Below are 17,432 nucleotides of genomic sequence, written 5' to 3' on the forward strand. Positions count from 1 at the left end.
CAGTCCTGCTTCCCAGAGGCAACTACTCTCAGTTTTTTAGTACTTTAGTATCTTCTGGTATTTATCTCTATTATAATTTTTATAAAATTCTATGAAAATAAAATTTTAGAAATTTTATTAAACCAACATTCAATGCTCAAATTATGATGACTATTTTTTTTTCTTGATGTGGACCATTTTTAAAGTCTTTATTGAATTTGTTACAATATTGCTTCTGTTTTATGTTTTGGTTTTTTGGCCACAAGGCATGTGGGATCTTAGCTCCCCCACCAGGGATTGAACCCACACCCCCTGCAGTGGAAGCACTTAACCACTGGCCCACCAGGGAAGTCCCTATGATGACTATTTAAATACTACTTACTGCTGAGCCAGGCTGGACACTAGAATTACATTTTCCTCCATATGTAACTTTAAATTTTTCTGGCAAATATTAATTTCCTCTTTTCTCACTTGCTTCATTTTTTTATAAATTAACAATAGCTAATTCTTCATAAATGTACCAAAAGATCTGTAACACCTTTTTTAATGTCACTTGTCACTTAATGTTCAAACATTCAGGTAATTGATTTCTTCCCAGATATTTACTTCTTGGAGCCTTTCCTCCTCCTCCTAGTCCAGTCTAGACTAGACGCCCACTACACCTAACATACAGCTCGTGCCTAGGATTTTCTTTCCTTCTTTCTGGTGTTAGACCCCATTTACTGGATCCCACATTTCCTTGTTCTTGGTTTACTTCATCATTTAGTGGAACACATCCTTGGTAACTTCCTGAGTAGGGGTAGACGGGAGGTAAGTTTTTCGAGGCAGGACTGAAAAATGCATTTATTTAGCCTGACACTTGATTGACAGTGTGGCTAAGCATAGAATTTTGTGTTTAAAACAATTTTCCATCAGCTCTTTAAAGGCAATATGTAATTCAGTTGTTGCTACTGAAGAGTTCAATACCATTCTGATTCCTATTTCTTGTATGGAAACTAATTCTTTCTTCTCTAAATCGTTTCAGAATCTTCTCTTTTTCCCTGGTGTTTTCTAGTGAAAGGGATGAAACTTTTAATATAGAAATCCCTTTCGCTTTGGCAATATTGATTGTATTACTCCTTAGATACTGTCTTCTCTGCCATTTTCTCTAGTATATATTTCTAAAGCCATTATTTAAGATGTTACACTTTCTGGATGAATACTCTAGTTTTCTTATTTGTCTCCACTGTTGTCCCTCTGTTATTTTACTTTCTAGATTTCTTAACTTTCCCTTTCAATCCTTCTATTACAGTTTTCATTTCCAGAAGCTCCTGTTTTTACTTTTATAGCATTCTATTTATGTCTCATTGTTCAATAAAATGCTCTTTTCTGTAAGGATATCTTGATTCTACTGACGTTTTTCTTCTGCTCCCTTCATTGTCTGTTTCTTCTATGTTCTTATTTCTGTCTCAATTTGGAAGCTTTCCTCAAATGTCCAGGGTTTTTATATTTAAGACTGAGGCAGTAAATACCTACTTGGAAGCTCTTACAGAAGGAGGCCTGCTGACTGTAGTCTTCTCTGTAGAACCACTGGAAGGTATACTGGCTTTTTCACTGTGTAATTTCATCATGAAACCCTGAAACAGGTCTATATGCTCTTGGGCTGTTCACCGCTTCTGGAGCCAAATTTACTGTCTTGGACAGTAAATGTCCAAGATGTCCGGGCTTGGACCAGAGCAGGTGAAGGTCAGGGAATGACTTCACCATTTAGTTTGTAGGCTTTCACATAATTCTAGGTTTCAACCTTGAGCCTTACCCCAACCCTTCTTTATCGTTATCTCCAGATGTGGAATCTCTCTAGTTGACTTCGTTTGAAAATAAACCTCAGGTCTCTTGTGTTTAGAAGGGAATTGAGGGGGCAGAGGTCAGGATTTGCCACCTGGTTGCAACTGATATTAATGCAAGGACAGATGGACCACTGAAACAAAATGAAAAAGTACTAACTCATGTATTCATGGGAGCTTAATAAAGGGTGGCACACAGTAAGTTGAGGCCTCATTACCTATTAATTCACCTCCTTAACAGTGATTGCCTACTTGTCTGAATAAAACACATTCTCAATGTAGGCCAGGAATCCTCCCTTTTATCTACTTGCCAAACCACTCCGGCTGTCTGCCTATATTGCCTCCTTTTATGATGTTATTTTATTTTTTTTTAATTTTTAAAATAAATTTTTTTATTTATTTAATTTTTGGCTGTGTTGGGTCTTCGCTGCTATGTGTGGGTTTTCTCCAGTTGTGGTGAGCGGGGGCTACTCTTCATTACAGTGTGTGGGCTTCTCATTGTGGTGGCACCTCTTGTTGCGGAGCATGGGCTCTAGGTGTGTGGGCTTCAGTAGTTGTGGCACGTGGGCTCAGTAGTTGTGGCTCACGGACTCTAGAGCATAGGCTCAGTAGTTGTGGCGCATGGGCTTGGTTGCTCCGCGGCACGTGGGATCTTCCCGGACCGGGGCTCGAACCCATGACCCCTGCACTGGCAGGTGGATTCTTAACCACTGCGCCACCAGGGAAGCCCTATAATGTTCTTAAAACTATTAAATCACCTCTCCACCTTGAAGGGCATATGTTGCCTCAAGGTCTTGCCTCCTTCGATAGAATTTGTCTCCTTTTGAAACTGGGCTTTAACTTTTAAAGTTAAATCTAATTTGGAATAAAAGGTAACAGTCATTAATTCAAAAACATTTACTGAGTGCCTACTATGCCCCAGGCACTGGGGACACAAAGATGAAAACAATATGGTCCTATCCTCAAGTTGCCAGTCTAGTCTCACAGCCTTTCTTAACTGGGAGTCCTCGTCTGAATCATAGAACACAGAAAATTATTTCGGTGACTGTTTTCTTAATTCTCTCCAAAATGGTATGTAACTAGTATCATGCTGGATGCATGGAAGAGATGCTAATTCATTACACATAATAGATGCCTCAGAGGATTAATAGGTTTAATCTGCTTGCAGAACTCTGGCTGAGAGCGGAGTGACAAACAGCCAGATACAATAGTTTGATAAGTGGTATGCACCAACTCACTAGTGATAAAATTATAAGAAAATCTTAAAAACAGTAATTACTTAAAAAAAATCTGTAAACTATTCTCAATATGCGGTTTAGTCAATATAATTATAAAATTATTTTTTAAAACTTAAACAGTTAGTTTTAGAAAAGACTGTGGTAGTGAGCAATGTATGTTGTGATGATTAGCATTTAGCAGCTAACATTTATTGAATGCTTACTATGTACTGGGCACTATTCAGATCACTTAACATATATTATTTCCTTTAATCCTCATAAACCTACCTTATAGCATTCCAATTCTTATTTTACAAATGAGAAAACAGGGGCTTAGAGAGATGACTTATAAGGTCAAACGAGTTAAAACACGATAGTAAATGATTCAAATCCAGCCTGTCTGGTACCAGAGCCTGAGGTCTTAGGCTTTATGATATAAAATCCCTCTCCAAGTGACTAAATATTCTCCTTCCCATGGGAATAGGTAAAAATTACCTTGAAGTTACGGTCTGTTATAAACCCTAGTATGAACAGTATAATGGGTATGGAAGAAAGATAAGGCCTACATGGGGTGCGAAAAACAAAACACCAAATAACCCAAACTCTATATTTTGAATAATTAAAGGAAACAGAGAGTCATGTACACCCAAATTTTTTTTTTTTTTTTTTCCTCAGTACGCGGGCCTCTCACTGTTGTGGCCTCTCCCATTGCGGAGCACAGGCTCCGGACGCGCAGGCTCAGCGGCCATGGCTCACGGGCCCAGCCGCTCCGCGGCATGTGGAATCTTCCCAGACCGGGGCACGAACCCGTGTCCCCTGCATCGGCAGGCGGACTCTCAACCACTGCGCCACCAGGGAAGCCCATGTACACCCAAATTTAAGGGAATATTTGTTTGCTTGTTTTAAGTAACCAAAATTAAGGTTCTGCAAGGAGTGTTGTTTTATAGCTTTAAATGTGCTCCAAAAAATACAATTTCTAGCTAAATTATATATATATAAAATTTAACTCACTTAACATAAAAGAACTCTAGATCAAGTATTATCCAAGATCCCAGAACTGGCTCACCATTTTACTTTCCATTAAAAACTTAACAGCAACAAAACAAAAAAACATTAAAGGGTGCTTTCCCATTTTTAAAAACAGTAAAGTATACACAGTACATTTTGGTTTCTTATTATTTAAACTTGTCAAAAAAATAAAGCCATTTTGAGAAAATAGAGATTATTATCTCTTTTTGGTAATGTTGCAACCTTTAAATTTTTCTGTAGAGGCATTTTCTGACAAATTTGGTTTTACAGAATGAAAGAATGGTAGGTCAAGCTGCTAGGTTATTTTTGTGACATATTTTCCTATATTCTGACGTCTAATAGTCTACTATTACTAATAATTTTTGTTTTAAACTAGTAAGAAAATATTTTGATGACATTTTGATTATGGTAATAAAACAAAATTAGTACTATTGCTACACAGGTAATGGTAAAATAAGATTTTAAAAGATTCTTTACGTAACAGAAATCTTAACTTTTTCACTCATGTTTATAATGTCTTCTGATAATCTCTCTCATTCATTTTGTCACTGACATTGCTATTTAACTGGGGCTTTTATTTTTATTTCTCAAAGTCTTATTAATTTGTTGATTTAGCCATACATTTTTTTCAAGTTAGAAAAATGTGCTTAGCTTTCCTTATTTAATGTCTTTTACCCAAACCATTAACATTCTCTTCTAATTGGCAACTTCTAGTGTTCTTTTAGCAAACCCTCACCAGCTAAATTTCTCAAGTAGTTTCATGTCATATAGCTTGTTTTCTTTTAATATACAGCCATAGAAAGCTAAGAGTGCATTCTGTCAAGCCAGCAAATTCCCTTTGCTCTCCCATGGAAGATCTCTTTCCAGCTGTGAAACGTTAAGATTCTAAGGTTTACCAACAGATATACAATTCTTTTAATGTAACTTTCATGTATTTATTTGCTTGTAACACACAAAATGTGCCATTCTAACTTAGTTTCAGTTTGAATTAAATGAAGGCACGAGTCTAAGCACTAACTCTGCCTTATGCCCTGTAAACTGTTGCTTGAGGTACAAGTTGAACTTGAAAAGATATAGAATATTTTAAAATTTAAGTCAGAAACCTTGCCCAATTCTTTGATTCAATTAATTTGTATCCAAATGGGACTATCTTCATTTCTGTAATGAACTTTCATTCTTATTCTAAATATTTAAGAATCAATAAGGTACTGGTGTAAATATGAGAATCTAAGTCACCCAAGGAGTCTTAGATCAAGAATAACCTTGAAATCTGGGAAACAGGGCTAGCTCAAAGCTCAAGAGCAGACAGGGTGTAGGTGGATGGTAGCTGGGTAATTATATATTCCCACACCTATCATCTTACATTAAGGAAGAAAGAGCCTCAGGTCTCATCTATTGCTTAGTCATTAGTTTTGAATGCTTGGTTTTAATACCAAATGAAGAGCCACATTAAAACTAACCCTCATTCTGTCTCAGATGTCATAACTACAGATTTGAAAAAACTGACTCTGTTACATCCCAGACACTGAAATCATGGAACATATTGGTTGTGTTTTCAATTTGGAAGACAAATATGTCATTTTAGAAATCAAGATTAAAAATCAGAATTTCATACCTTGTGCAAGCATGTTAAATTCCAAGAACAGTGCTATGTGGTAAAGTTCCATGGCTTCTTCTGCCCTAGTCATGTTTGGCTTCCCTGCGACGAGAGCCTGAACTTCACTGAGACTCCCCACAGAGGGGCTACAGTGCAAAACGGAGAGGTCCACCACGTCAGTATACATACAGTGTAATATAACTTTCGCATATTTTTTTGGTATAATGGACTCATCTAATATAATTCTTGTGGGAGTCCTTAAAGTTCGGTCTGTGATTTCTTCACCAGTCCGTATCCTCCTTTGTAATAAATTTCGAAAAAATGGGGACCGTGCTGAAATAATAGCCTTATGAGCTTTGAGCTCTTCATCTAAACAGTTCTGATTTCCACCAAAAGCTTCAACCAGTTCAGAGTCTGAAGAAAAACTAAGGACGACATCATAATAACACATGTAATCAAAGAGTCCACGCATATCTACATCAAGGGAATTTGGTGTTCCAAATTCTTCACTAAGCTGAACGAGGATATCAACATTTTGAAACCTTGAGTCCTCCATTCCAAACTCTCCTGTATAAAGGTAGTGTAACAACGCAGAAAACATGGGCATATCTATACCAGCTGTACTGATGTCCATTATGATCTCTGCCCCATACTCGGGTGAGGAAGAAAGTAGTGTTTTAAAAAATGGACATCTTGCTGCCAAAATGGCACGATGAACAGGAAAACAAGTTTCTTGAAATATTAAGTCTACATCGGTACAATACTTGTACTCATAAAGATCGGCCATATCTTTCTGCAATGTCCGGGCTTCTGGTCTAGCCAAACTGGCTTGTAGAGAAAGCTCCTTTAAGGCTGAAGTTCCCTCATATTCCTCCACTAATGCATTGACATCTCGAACATCCCACCCAGAGAGGAGTTCTCGCATCTGCTTGGCGTGATCAGCAGACCTATTAGATTTTCGACGCTTGATAAACTTCTTCTTGAGGGTGGCAAGGCCAGAGGTTCTCTTTTTTTTGTCTTGTGGTTTCTCATGGCCATGGTCAAGGCTATATAATTTTGATTCACAACCATAGCCTTGCTGAGAATAGGATGATGTCCCTAAGAAGGAAATTAAACAAATGAAAACTTGTCTCTTTTTTCGTGACAGTCATTTTCAGCATTCAGTTTAATACGCATTTTGTGCTAAAAATATTTACAGACAGACATTTCTGAACCATTCAAATAAAACTGATTTCTGTTTTCATAAAGGAAGACTAAAGAGTTCAGATAACTCATTTTTATATTAAAGAAAGAATAGGGACAAACAAAGCAGATTATTAATTGTAAAAAATGCTGCATTTGTATGGGCAAAACAAATGGACCAAGACACAAGAAACATATTTTGCTATTTCCACACCAATGGAGATTCCTAGTTTTCCTAGGGTAACTGGCAATTATGGTTAAGACAACCAAAGAAAAGCTCAACTGTGCTATAGCAGCTTGCTTAGGATAAAAATCATATAAGCCAGATTTACATTTGATGGGAAAAAATCTGGATGCTACAGAATTATTATCTGTAATAACTTTTTCCATAGCTTAATCCTTTTTTTAATACAAAAAGACCACCGAAAACCCGATTCTATTTATACTCACAAAAGAAAACGAAGTTAGAAAAACTGCAACAGTTACCTATAAAAGTCTGCTGGGCTTGAGAACTTCCCCCTACCCTCGGGGAACATGAATGAGGACAGTTAGATGCATTAGCACCCATTTTCTTCAGTCACTCAGGCATTCCATCTGCTGGTTCTTCAGAGTATAATCCCAGAGGCCTTTACGAACTTTCAACCCTGGATCCAGGAGCCTCTTTTCATCCATTTCTTGATATGAAACAAAAATAATTTAATTCATTTTTTCAAATGTATCTCAAATTGTACAGTTAAAAAAAAGCAAGCTACTGAAAACTGCTTTTATTTGCAAATAATGACATGCTGTAAAATTCACATGTAAAAATTTCAGAAAATGTAAACAAACAGTTGAACTATGAATCAGTACTATCTGTAATCTTGAGCCATAAAAGGTACCAATTATATACTTTCTAAGAAAGTAAAAAGTAACATATCAGACTTATTTAAATATAGTTACAGAAAGAATATTTCAAATCACAGGGAGAAGTATTTAGACTAAAAAGAAACTTTTCAAAACAATTTTTTTCCTTAGAGGCAACCACCAGTCAATATAATCTAACATTCTAAGCCATTTACAAACACTTAAGAGGTGTCTGATACCAGTAGTGCAAATGCATGTATGTTGATGCAGACATACAGAGAACAGATAGTTGAATGGTTTGTTGTTTTTCTACCTTAGATAAAATTGTTTAAATTGATCCTTAATCTGTGTAACTAGGCATTTTACTGAAAGAGGGGGAAGGAAAGGTGGACAGTTCAAACTAAATTATCTTTAGGCTACTTGTCCTACAGCAATTTTGAGAGAAGTTATAATAAGTATAGTGAGGAGACACAAGGAAAAACAAAAACTTTTATCATTCCTCTCCATAAAGCCCTGAAATAAAAACACTTTCTTTTACCTAATATTATGACTTAACAGGGACAGGGTAGCACCAGTTTAAGAGATAATTTTAACAATTATAGATTAAATTCTACATCACGGAACCTTAACTCTCAGAGCTGCAAGCAGAAGATATAAGCACAAAGAGAAGAAATTCTCTGAGTGTTAACAGGAATGCTTCAAAATATTTATACCATCCAGATATATAAAATTTATTTGACCAAAAGCAATAATGGCTTAAGAGAAAACACAACTTAAAATCTATTATTGGAACTGTTAGGAAACCAACCAGTAGGCAGTCAATCTGGCCTCATAATTAAGGATAAAACGTTTTAACAAATAAGAGTTAAACACACACACATACATATCACAAAAAACCTGCTGGAAAACAGAACTATGTCAAGATTCTTGGAATTTATTTTCATCTCTGTTACACAGTGTAACCTTAGGAATTCAAGCTTAAGAAAATCACTCTACATTTGTCCTTTCCTTCAATCTTTTCCTACTATAAATATGTGGAAATTTGTTTATCTAAGCATAGAATTATCTACCTAGAGTGTTCAAGAGAAAACTGGGAAACTTTCTACTAATTACATATTATGCAAAGTAGCAGTAACTTCAATCAAATCGTATGCTCACATGAGCAAATTTAATTTCCTATTTGAAATTTACCTACCTACCCTAGGAGAACACAGCACATTATACACTTGTTACTTCAGTGCACGTTACTGATGCACGGCAGCAAGAGATGGGACAGTATGTTCTGGTTTTTTTTAGATTTTAAAAAAATATTTATTTTATTTATTATTATTATTTTTGGCTGCGTTGGGTCTTCATTGCTGCACGTGGGCCTTCTCTAGTTGCAGTGAGCAGGGGCTACTCTTCACTGTGCTGCGCAGGCTTCTCATTGCGGTGCCTTCTCTTGTTGCAGAGCACGGGTTCTAGGTGCGTGGGCTTCAGTAGTTGTGGCACGAGGGCTCAGTAGTTGTGGCTCGGGGCTCTAGAGAGCAGGCTCAGTAGTTGTGGCACACAAGTTTAGTTGCTCCACAGCATGTGGGATCTTCCCGGACCAGGGCTTGAACCCGTGTCCCCTGCATTGGCAGGCAGATTCTTAACCACTGTGCCACCAGGGAAGCCCGACAGTACATTCTGTTAAGAACTACCCAGCTAGCAATCCAGAGGGTTTAATCAAGAAAATTACTTCTTCCAGAAAAGTCAGTTTTCTTAAAGGTTGATGCTCAGTGTACATAAATTCACAGTTTTCTATTCTTAAATATTAAAAAGGTAGAAAAAGCAATTTTTTGGTAATTCACTTCGAATGTTGTCAACTTTTATAAAATGGTAACTAAATGTGCCTGTGTTAATTTCAGTTCAAACTTTAAAAAACAGTAAGTCTAAGTAATAAATCTTAGGTTTCAAATTGAGCTCCTTAAAAAGTTTCAAGGTTCTATCAAGGCATTTTTACTGGTTCTTTAAAAGAAAATAGGGTCTCTAAAAAACAATACAAATCAACTTATTTACAAACCAGAAACAGATGCACAGACACAGAAAACAAACTTATGGTTACCAAAGGGGAAAAGGGAAGGGGAGGGATAAGGGATTAACAGATACACAACACTATATATAATATAAACAACAAGGATTTACTATATATCACAGGGAACTATATTCAATATCTTGTAATAACCTATAATGGAAAAGAATCTGAAGATGTACACCTGAAACTAACACAATATTGTAAATCAACCATAGTTAAATATTAAAAAAAAAAAAAGAAAGGAAAAGAAAATAGGATCCTGGAAAGCCAAGTCTGTGGCCTCATTTACAGGTCAAATCCTATTCTCAGTCACTAAAGATTTGTATTTAAAACATAAAAACAGCAGAGGCAATCCTTTCTCAAAAAAAGTTTGAACTATATTAAGAAAAATCCAGAATAAAAACATGCAAAATAAAAGCCTTTACCAAAGTGAGAAAAAAAAAGATTAAAAAGATGAGCTTTAAATCAGGAAGTAATGGAAGATGGTGGAAAGTGCTGATAAAGTGTTTCTAAAGTGTCACTCTACGAAATGAGAGAGTGGCATGGACATATATACACTACCAAATGTAAAATAGATAGCTAGTGGGAAGCAGCTGCACAGCACAGGGAGATCAGCTCGGTGCTTTGTGACCACCTAGAGGGATGAGATGGGGAGGGCGGGAGGGAGGCGCAACAGGGAGGAGATATGGGGATGTATGTTTATGTATAGCTGATTCACTTTGTTATAAAGCAGAAACTAACACACCATTATAAAGCAATTATACTACAATAAAGATGTTAAAAAAATAAATAATAAAGTGTCACTCTAATGGTAGTCCTCGTCTCACTTCCTTCTTTAAGGAAGGAAGTTCCATTCTTCCAACTTCAATTCTTGAAGTTCCATGTTGCTTCATTTTTTGTTGTTGTTCTGTTTTGCTTTTTGATTTCTAATGACTGCAGAGTAAACTCACTAACATAGCGCAAAGTATGCTGTCCAAACAAACCGAGGAAGAATGGAGGCTTGCTTCCAGATGAAGAAAAGTCACAGCATCTATAGAAGTGGACAGAGTTAACTGTTCTCACTTTGTCACATAAATGCGTGCACACACATATACGAGAATTATCTTCATCTGAGAATTCTGTACAGTTTGCAGGGACACCAAACATTATTACACTGGTCTGCTTGAGATTTAAACCATGCCAAAAATGCCTTAAAAAATCTCAGTTTTATGATGAGCACAATTAAATATTCTAAAGCAACCACAGAAGGGTTAGAAGACATCACCAGACCCACTGAGGACACAAGAACACCTAGCAAGCACTAGAGAAGTCACAGCTGAGATATAGATGCTTGGCCATTTGCCACTATAATTAGCACCACCAGGACAGCTGGGGTCTCACTCTGGTGATGTGGCTTGAAATAAAAATGTCTTTGGGACTTAGGGACAGAGTCTCTTCCTGGTAGCTCCTAGTCAATGGAAATCCCCTTCAAGATGAACTGATTTGGGTGACATTAATATCTTCTACTAGAGCTCTAATACTAAAATAAACACAGGCCTTGGAAAGACTTGGTGGGAGAATCTTTTCTGGATCAGATATAACCCTTAAGTCCACACTGCGTCCCCAATTCCAAATCCTGGGGGTAACCCTGACTAAGTTACTAAAGCTGTATCTCTCAAAATTCTCAGAGAAAATTCTCTTTGGTTCTTAGGTAACCAAAACCTCATGCCAAGTGGAACACAGTATGATGTTATTTATTTCTTAATCGAATCCACTGCCTTTAAATGCTGGGAGTGAGAGTCAGTCACGGTCTTACCTCTCCAGGGATGTTTTCATTCCAGGCAAGCTTTGTCTGTATCCTACACAGAACAAGATGAAATCTAATCTTTGTATGATATGACAGGAAAGGAAAGGGAAAGAGAGGGCCTATGGGACTAGGAGAGGCCCAGAGGATGCAAATAGCCCTAGAGAACTCATAAACCCTTTTCCTAGAATCACCTTTCTGGGGGAGCTCCTTCTGTTAATAGTTGACAATGACCAATCTCAATCAGAGGATCCAACTGGCTTAAAATAAGCTTCAGTGATTGTAGTAGACCCAACTAAGGGAGAAAAATCATGCTGAATGCAACAGAGAGAATTAACAACCCTATGAAAAAAATTTCAAAACCAAAAATCAACCTCTCTCTCCTCCCAAAATCCCTAGGCTAGCATTTCCAAACAGTTTTCGCAATGTTTGGAAAATGCAGTATTAAACAAAGCTTTACTTTTCTTTACTTCAGAACTTTTTGGCATCTTTAAAGTGGTAAGGTGCATTGTGAACCTCCAAGAGGAAGTATTCAGCATAATCTAAAGGAGGCCCTTTGCCCCACAGAGCATTAAAAGAATGGACTTGCAGAACACTTGCAGAGTTTAGAAAACTCTGACCTTTGCATAAAAATACTTGTTACACTTTAGGCAGCAAAGAGAACAATGAGTGTCAGGTATCTGGGATAGAGTTCTCCCTCTGGTCACTAATTTACCACTTACACAGGATAAGCTACATTTAACTTCTATGAGTCTCAGCTTTTGTAAACCTAAACTGAAATGTATGGGTTGCAACATCTATAAATTACGTCAAAACAGGGTTCCTAAAATCCGCTGAAGCTGTAATACTTATTGATTTGGAAAATGAGGATGGGGAGGGGGGGTACTTCTATATTAAATGTTAGTGTACAGAGAAAAAAAAGGCAATTGGACTTTGGAATTTAAACATGCTTTCCACTTAGTCCGATTTTTACGGATAATTATAGAAGAACAGGAATGTGGGGCATATGTGAATATGAAAAACAATTATAATTAAAAAGAAATGCAAAACTATAGTAATATTTCACTTCTGTCAAATCTAAGGTGACCACATCATTCAAATCATATCATTCAAATCAGGATGCTTGAGAGTGTAAAGGGGTACAGCCGAGGCCTAATGAGGCAAAGTGGGATGAATGATCACTTCTATAGCCAAATCTCACATTTTCAGAGCAGCTAGAAATAAAGCTTAAAAAGAAAAAAAAACTAAGTTAAAAGAATATAACTTTGTATGCCCATTCTCATTACCCAAACATGTTTTACTTAACATAACAACTAACATTTATTGAGGGTTTACTATATGCCAGACTCTGTTCTTAGAGCCTTTATATGTATTAAACCCATTTAATTCTCCAAATACTGCTCCCCACTTTTTTAAACTGATGAGTCTGAGAGGTTAGTAACTTGCCTAAAGTCACAGATATTGTAACCTTCAGTTCTATCCTTGAACACCTAATAAGAACAACAAAACAAAAAGAGACTGTGAACAGTAAATCAGAAGCAGTCAGCAAGAGACCTCTGCCTTTTGAAGGCATCTTCAAATAGATGAGATCAGAGTGAGAGTTTAGAAAGCCACCAACTAGGCTCATATGTCTCTCTAGGGCCATCTAACACAGAGGCAGATGACCTCCACCCAGTACCACAAACCCTATTCATTCCAGTGACACAGAACAAGAATGTTTATGATAGCAGCAACTCATTGAGGTGAAATTACGTTCCATTAAACATACTTATTAAGGCAGAGAAGTCAGACTCATGGAGCTAAAAGGGACTTCAATTTTATTTTGGTCAACCTCGTTTTTGAAAGTGAATTAATTATAAACCCATAGAATGGGAGAAAATATTTGCAAATCATATATCTGATAAGGGATTGATATCCAGAATATAAATTTCCTACACCTCAACAACAAAAAAACCTGATTAGAAAATGCGAAAAGGACTTGAATAGACATTTTTCCAAAGAAGATATATAGCCAAATAGCCAAATAAGCACATGAAAAGACAACACCACTAATCATTAAGGAAATGCAAATCAAAACTGCAATGAGATACCACCTCAAACCAATTAGGATGGCTATTATCAATGAAACAGAAAGTAACAAATGTTGGGCAAGGATGTGGAGAGCTGGAAACTTCATGCACTGTTGTGCACTGTGGAAATGGCTACTGTGGCAAACAGCACTGAAGTTCCTCAAAATATTAAAAATAGATTTACCATATGATCCAGCAATTTAACTTCTGGCTATATACCCAAAAGAACTAAAAGCAGGGTCTCAAAGACATATTTGTACACCCATGTTCACAGTAGCATTATTCACAGTAGCTAAAACGTGGCAGCAACCCAAGTGTCCATCAACTGATGAAAAGCAAAATGTGGCATGTACATACAATGGAATATTACTCAGGCTTAAAAAGGAAGGAAATTCTGATACATGCTACAACATGGATGAACTTTAAAGACATTATGCTGTGAAACGTCAGTTACAAAAAGACAAATACTGTATGATTCCACTTACATGAGGCAATCAGAGTAGCTAAAATCATAGAGACAGGAAACAGAATGGTAGTGTCCATGGGCTGGAGGTGGGAGCAAGGGAATGGGGAGTTAGTGTTTAACAGGTAGAGAGTTTCAGTTTTGAAAGATGAAGAGTTCTGGAGATGGGTGGTGGTGACAGATGCACAACAGTATGTAATACCATTGAATTGTACACTTACAAATGGTTAAGATGGTCAATCTTGTGTTATATTTTACCACAATTTAAAGTTTGAAAAAATTTACAAACATTGCCATCAAAAAACTATTGTCATCAGAAAATATACATTTGTGAAGCTTTATGGCTAAGGTTAAAAATTCACTTATCTAAGGAAATCTCTTCCAGGTAAAGTAAAATAGAATAGTTATTACTATATTTCTCTTCAAGCATCACAGAGCTCATTTGAAAAAATATTTAGACAGGCAAAATCCTTCCATTTCAGGAATGTTTCATTTTATCACCCATTAATAATATATATATATATTTCAACATCAAATGAAATAAACAGTGTTTTATAAAATTATAACATTTGCCAGAAATAATGTAGTACATTTTAATTTTTACATTTAGAAAAAATGTTATTTGCTCTTTCATATTTACATATTTCTGATTTTAAACTGTAGCATGAAAAATTTCAAAAATATACATAAGGGAATAGTATATGAGCCCTTAAGCCTCTATCACCCACCGTGATTCCAGAATTATCAAAGTTGTATGTATGTATGTATGTATGCATGTATCTATCTATTTATTTTGGCTGTGCCGGATCTTCGTTGCGGCACGCGGGATCTATCTCCCCGACCAGGGATGGAACGCGGGGAGTGTGGAGTCTTACCCACTGGACCACCAGGGAAGTCCCCAAAGTTCGAAAATCATTAACAGAATATACAAATCAATTTCCCTAGCATTTTTTCCATCTTTATTTTTCTCTTTTCTTTCCAATGAGATATCTTAAACCAATCCATTTCCTCATATGGGTACTGGGTACTGGTTGAGATAGATCTTCATTTAACTTCTGAGTTGTCTCCTTTAAAAGCTCACACCTTGGGACCTGCTATTCCCTTCATCAGTAACACTTTTCCACAAAGTCTTCACACGGTTCACTCTCTCACTTTATTCAGGCCTTTGCTCAAATGCCATCTCCTCAAAGACGCCTTCCCTAATCATCCTCTAAAAACAACATCCTGTCCCATCCCATCATTCTCTATCCCCTTTCTTCACTTTATTTTTCTTTGTAGCACTTTTCAGCACTTGAAATTATTGAATATATACTTGTTTGCTTGTTAACTGTCTCATGCTACAATGTAAGCTCCACTTACACTGAGCCAGAACTTCATTTATTTGACACTAAATCCTCAGCACATAGAACAGTGCCTGGCATATACAAAGTATTGAGCTGAAAACAGCTGAATGAAATCAATTTTTAAAAAATAACCGTTTAATAAGGAAATACTTGTTTGTAAACATTCTTTGAGCTCTTCAGTCCAAAAATTGTTTCTCAGGATCCATATTCCACATATACAGCCTAAGCCTCTTACAAGAGTGTGATTTAATTAAAACTGCACTAGTTCTTAGGAGTAAAAAAACATTTCTTAGGGAAAAAAAAAAGTATAGATCACAGTGTGCATACAGCCTCAAATATGACTCTTTTGAGGTATTTCAAAATATATAAACAGTATTGTTTAAAAAAAAAAGCACCATGATCCATCCAAAAATTAAATTTAAAAATAAAAATTAAACGTAGAATTACCATATGATCCAGCAATTCCACCTCTGGCTATATAACACCCCCCCCAACTAAGAAAACAGGGACTCAAACAGGGTGGTACAGCCAAAAGGTGGAAGCAAACTAAATGTCCATCGACAGACAAACGGATGAACAAAGTGTGGTATATATGTACAGCGGGATATCATTCAGCCTTAAAAATGAAGGAAATTCTAATACATGCTACAACATGGATAAACCTTGAGGATATTATGTTAAGTGAAATGAGCCAGGCACAGAAGGACTAATGTTATATGACGCTACTTATATGAGGCATCTACAGTAGTTAAAATCACAGGGACAGAAAGAATAATGGAGGTTGCCAGGGACTGGGCAGTTAGTGTTTGATGGTACAGAGTTTCCATTGGAGAAAATGAAAAGTTCTGGAGGTGGACGGTGGTGATGGTTGCACAACAATGTGAATGTACACTTAAAACTGGTTGAAATGTTAAATTTAATGTTATACGTATCTTTAATCGTAATTTTAAAAAAGTAAATGGAAAAAAAGGCCCCACTAAAAAAGCAATGACATGTGCTCCCCTTTTTTACATTCTTTTAATGACTGTAGCAGGAGTATCTTCTAACAGGGATATATAGTTTACAAAATGCTTTTCTACACATTAAGTCATTTTATCCTCACATTAAGTCTTCAATGTAGATAGGACAGGCTTCATTCTCTAATCTCTGAATTAGGTAATTAAGGTGAAAAGATGAAGTGACTTATCCAAAGTAAAATATTAATATACAGTAAAATGGCAAAGACAAAACTAGATACCAGTCATTCTGATCCCTAATTCAGTGTTTTTCCCCCTAAAGAAGGAAGTACCTTAAAAGTCCTCAGTTCTGGTCTTCCCTGGTGGCGCAGTGGTTAAGAGTCCGCCTGCCGATGCAGGGCACATGGGTTCGCGCCCCGATCCGGGAAGATCCCACATACCGCGGAGTGGCTGGGCCCGTGAGCCATGGCCAATGAGCCTGCGCGTCCGGAGCCTGTGCTCCGCAACGGGAGAGACCACTATAGTGAGAGGCCCGCGGACCGCAAAACAAACAAACAAAAAGTTCTCAGTTCTATACCAACCTTTCTGATGGGAACAGCCAATGTCTTCCTTATGCGTCTATATGTCTAACTACACTGTTGTTTTTGTCACAAGTCTTTTTTTTTAATAAATTATTTTATTTATTTACTTTTGGCTGCGTTGGGTCCTCATTGTTGGTGAACAATAAAAAGTTTCTGGATTGTGGATTATACTCCATAAATATCAAATCCCTCAGCATTCAAACACCAAAGACAAATATGACTATGCTTCTCTATTTTCACTCCTTCCTATCTTATCACTTATTTTTTCCTCCTGTGCAGGAGATACTGTTGCAGCTTCTGTAATAATGGAGAGAAAAATATAACAAAAGTAGAGAGAACAGTAAGACAAAGCTCAACAATTACCAAGTTTCAGTAGTTACCAATTTGTGGCAGTCCTGTATCACTACATCCCAATCCACTCTCTACCCAATCTCTCTGGATTATTTTGAAGCAAATCCCAGATAGCATATTATTTCATCTGTAAATACTTCCTTATGAATCTCTAAAAGAA

The 17,432-nt window shown here is 36.7% G+C and overlaps 1 protein-coding gene across 3 annotated transcripts in view; it reads right to left on the bottom strand.

Moving 5' to 3' along the window:
• Positions 1-17,432, bottom strand: part of BTBD7 (BTB domain containing 7) — an 81,630-nt gene that overhangs the window by 44,274 nt on the left and 19,924 nt on the right. For all 3 annotated transcript variants that reach the window (XR_004348139.1, XM_032620599.1, XM_032620608.1), the window contains exons 2-3: positions 7,314-7,501; positions 5,664-6,743 (exon numbers count right to left, since the gene is read on the bottom strand). Coding sequence is in view for 2 of the 3 variants with exons in the window: in XM_032620599.1 (XP_032476490.1) it covers positions 5,664-6,743; positions 7,314-7,395 (1,162 nt within the window). In the remaining variant the exon portion in view is untranslated. The remainder of the gene's footprint in view (positions 1-5,663; positions 6,744-7,313; positions 7,502-17,432) is intronic.

This window comes from Phocoena sinus, chromosome 2, assembly GCF_008692025.1.
Source record: "Phocoena sinus isolate mPhoSin1 chromosome 2, mPhoSin1.pri, whole genome shotgun sequence".
Taxonomy (NCBI): Eukaryota; Metazoa; Chordata; class Mammalia; order Artiodactyla; family Phocoenidae; genus Phocoena; species Phocoena sinus.